The sequence below is a fragment of the Ascaphus truei genome, chromosome 13 (genome assembly GCF_040206685.1).
Source record: "Ascaphus truei isolate aAscTru1 chromosome 13, aAscTru1.hap1, whole genome shotgun sequence".
Lineage (NCBI taxonomy): Eukaryota > Metazoa > Chordata > Amphibia > Anura > Ascaphidae > Ascaphus > Ascaphus truei.
Genome location: NC_134495.1, coordinates 23,233,888 through 23,234,944, shown reverse-complemented (window position 1 = coordinate 23,234,944; position 1,057 = coordinate 23,233,888). Strand labels below are relative to the sequence as shown.

General features: G+C 46.5%; 1 protein-coding gene across 1 annotated transcript in view; it reads right to left on the bottom strand.

Annotated features, from left to right (window-relative positions):
• Positions 1-2: 2 nt before the first annotated feature.
• The window catches only part of LOC142465060 (telomerase protein component 1-like), a 39,807-nt gene continuing 38,752 nt past the window's right edge, over positions 3-1,057 (bottom strand). Inside the window, 1 exon segment of the mRNA XM_075568949.1 lies at positions 3-978. Within this exon segment, the coding sequence (XP_075425064.1) occupies positions 835-978 (144 nt within the window). The 3' untranslated portion in view covers positions 3-834.

Below are 1,057 nucleotides of genomic sequence, written 5' to 3'. Positions count from 1 at the left end.
TCTTGTTTGTACTGGAGTATGCTTTATTTTATCATGCAAACGTCATTTTTGTATAATCACAGAATAGAGCGCAATCAGTGGATATAAATCATTTCACCGGTATAGTGCTTTATTATATAGCTTTATTACCTGTGCAATATAACCTACGCATCCATAATACAGCAAGAACACAAGTGCTTAACTAAAACTAACGTCACTCATTTTAAACGGACACTGGGACTGAGAGCCCTACTCATAAGTTAGACCTCAGAATTTAGCAGGAGTTGGATATGTTACCCCTGCTTTCTCAATTTGGAAAAAAATAAATGTAAAAAAATATTTGGGACGGGAAAGAGAAATAAATGTTGCAGGTGTCTTTGAAACCTTCATTTGGGTGTGTTTCTTATTTTAAAGCAGCAAGCCAAGCGAGCAATTTTAGCAGGATTGAAGCACGGGGTCTCTGGAGCTGAACCCAACTAATTTCAGCTCCGGGTACACTCTGCATTGGGAGATACCGCAGTAGGGGGTGCTGGGAGCCGCTCCAGCACTAGCTGGGGTTCATGTAATGGCCACTGTTTAAAGCTCCCGAAGCTGTGACATCCGGTGCAGCTTCCTACTGGCCCATGTGACGCAGGAGCTATTTGCACCCCCTTCATCTCGAAGCGGGCGGTTCCCAGTGCTGAAGTTAATGGGGTTCAGCTCTGGAGACCCCCAACTTCAATACTATGCGGGTTAAACAATAAACAATTTGCCCGTTTGGATTGCTCTTTCAAGCAGTTCCCTGTCCTGTTTAACATGTACACATTAAGGCGCAGGTTGTCCTGTTTTCACAGGCTACGGAAGACTCATGTAGTGTCACAGGCAGGTCAGCAGGTACACATTTCCATACTGGTCCCCACAGGCAAGGCGACGCACTCCTTGAGCTGGGTCGCTCTGTAGCTTAGGGGAGGGAGAGGGTGACAAGCAGGTTACAGCTCCCTCGCAGCGGAAGAGTCCAACCTGAGAACACACACGGGGTGTCACTACCACTCGGAGAAGCCAATTACTGGTTGATAGGTGAGTGGTATAGTGGGGGGAG